At 48.8% G+C, this 2,535-nt stretch overlaps 1 protein-coding gene across 9 annotated transcripts in view; it reads right to left on the bottom strand.

The window, feature by feature from the left end:
- The window catches only part of LOC139378673 (transcription factor SOX-5-like), a 103,991-nt gene extending 103,471 nt beyond the window's left edge, over positions 1-520 (bottom strand). For 6 of the 9 annotated variants that reach the window (XM_071121072.1, XM_071121068.1, XM_071121071.1 and 3 more), the window contains exon 1: positions 304-473. In XM_071121072.1, the coding sequence (XP_070977173.1) occupies positions 304-341 (38 nt within the window). In that variant the 5' untranslated portion in view covers positions 342-473. Of the gene's footprint in view, positions 1-303 lie in introns of all 9 variants that reach the window. The other 3 variants (XM_071121069.1, XM_071121070.1, XM_071121064.1) reach the window with 3 other exon arrangements.
- Positions 521-2,535: the final 2,015 nt, after the last annotated feature.

Raw genomic sequence — 2,535 nt, forward strand, 5'->3', positions numbered from 1 at the left:
TCTCTCTCTCTCTCTCTCTCTCTCTCTCTCGATCGATCTACCTAACAAACTATTAAAGCCTTGGAACTCAGCAAACACTATTTTGTTTCAGCAAACAGTTTTACACCAAGCAGCACTTTCTCCTTCACAAACACTTCAACAACAACAAAACACTAGCTCTCCTTCTCCCTCCCTCCCTGCCTCTTTCCCTCTCCCTCACAGTCCTGTCGTCCCACTCTCCCCGCGGTCTGCCTGAGCGTGCGTGTCAGCACGAGTGTGTGTGTGTGTGTGTGTGTGTGTGTGAGAGAGTAAGAGCGTACGTACCTGTTAAACTCCTGAGGTAGCTCAGGGTCTGTGAGCATGCTGGAATAGGTCTGTGGGAACTAGGATTCCTCCTTCTAACACCATGCAGCTCCGACACACAGATGGAACAGAATCACAACCGCCACAACAAGCCTCTCTATTGATCCTTCAACCTCTTAGACAACGGAGACTGTTCCCTCTCTCTCTCTCTCTCTCTCTGTAGCGCTCACACACACACTCAGCCTCACACCCTCCCTCCCTCTGTCTCTGTCCCTCCTCCTACCCTCCCCTCCCTGTAAGCTGTTAGAGATGGGCTCAGCTCTTAAAGGGCCCGCGCAGAGCACGGCACAGTGTGTGTGTGTGAGAGATACATTGTGAACATCATTATAACACTGTACACAGTCATAATGACATTTGAAATGTCTGTATTCCTTTGAAACTGTTTACTGTTAATTTTTTATTGTTTATTTCACTTGTATCTATCTATCTATCTATCTATCTATCTATCCATCTATCCATCTATCTGTACGTACATACCCCAACCAGAAGCCATGGATTACAGACAACATTTGCACTGAGATAAAGGGTAAAACTGCCGCATTCAAGGAGCGGGACTCTAACACAGAAACTTATAAGAAATCCCGCTATGCCCTCCGACGAACCATCAAACAGGCAAAGCGCCCATTCACAAAGATCAAATCGTACTACACCAGCTTCGACGCTCGTCGAAGCTGCAATCTATTACAGACTACAAGAGAAGCACAGCCTAGAGCTGCCCTGTGACACGAGCCTACTAGACGAGCTAAATAATTTCTATGCTTGCTTCGAGGCAAGTAACACTGAAACATGTATGAGATCATCAGCTGTTCCGGACGACTATGTCGACTATGTGATCACACTCTCCACAGCCAATGTGAGTAAGACCTTCAAACAGGCTGCAGGGCCAGAAGGATTACCAGGACGTGTACTCTGACCATGCGTTGAACAACTGGCAAGTGTCTTCACTGACATTTTCAACCTTTCCCTGTCTGAGTCTGTAATACCAACATGTTTCAAGCAGACCACCATAGCCCATGTGCCCAAGAACACTAAGGTAACCTGCCTATATGACTACCGACCCGTAGCACTCACGGCTGTAGCCATGAAATGCTTTGAAAGGCTGATCATGGCTCACATCAACACCATTATCCCAGAAACCCTAGACACCCTCCAATTTGCATACCACACCAACAGATCCACAGTTGATGCAATCTCTATTGCACTCCACACTGCCCTTTCACACCTGGACAAAAGCAACACAATGCTGTTCATTGACTACAGCTCAGTGTTCAACACCATAGAGCCCTCAAAGCTCATCACTAAGCTAAAGACCCTTGGGACTAAACACTTCCTCTGCAACTGGATCCTGGACTTCCTGACGGGCCGCCCCCAGGTGGTAAGGGTAGGTAAAAACACATCCGCCACGCTGATCCTCAAGACGGGGGCCCCTCAGAGGTGCATGCTCAGCCCCATCCTGTACTCCCTGTTCACTCAGGACTGCACGTCCAGGCACGACTCCAACACCATCATTAAGTTTGCTGATGACAAGGACAAAAACCTCTCCTCTCCCTCCACGTGATCAAAGCAAAGGAGATGAATGTGGACTACAGGAAAAGGAGGACCGGGCACTCCCCCATTCTCATCGATGGGGCTGTAGTGGAGCAGGTTGAGAGTTTCAAGTTCCTTGGCGTCCACATCACCAACAAACTAACATGGTCCAAGCACAGCAAGACAGTCTCACGACAAAACCTATTCCCCCTCAGGAGACTGAAAAGATTTGGCAGGGGTCCTCAGATCCTCAAAAGGTTTTACAACTGCACCATTGAGAGCATCCTGACGAGTTGCATCACTGCCTGGTATGGCAACTGCTCAGCCTCCGATCGCAAGGCACTACAGAGGGTAATGTGTACGGACCAGAACATCACTGGGGCCAAGCTTCCTGCCATCCAGGAACTCTATACCAGGCGGTGTCAGAGGAAGGCCCTAAAAATTGTCAAAGACTCCAGCCACCCTAGTCATAGACTGTTCTCTCTACTACCGCACGGCAAGCGGTACTGGAGCGACAGATCTAGGTCCAAGATGCCCCTAAATAGGTTCTACCCACAAGCCATTAACTCTGGAACAGCTAATGAAATGGCTAGCCAGACTATTTCCATTGCCCCCCCCCCCTTCTCTCTCTCTCTGGAATGCTGCTGCTACTCTCTGTTATTATCT

Source organism: Oncorhynchus clarkii, chromosome 21 (genome assembly GCF_045791955.1).
Source record: "Oncorhynchus clarkii lewisi isolate Uvic-CL-2024 chromosome 21, UVic_Ocla_1.0, whole genome shotgun sequence".
Lineage (NCBI taxonomy): Eukaryota > Metazoa > Chordata > Actinopteri > Salmoniformes > Salmonidae > Oncorhynchus > Oncorhynchus clarkii.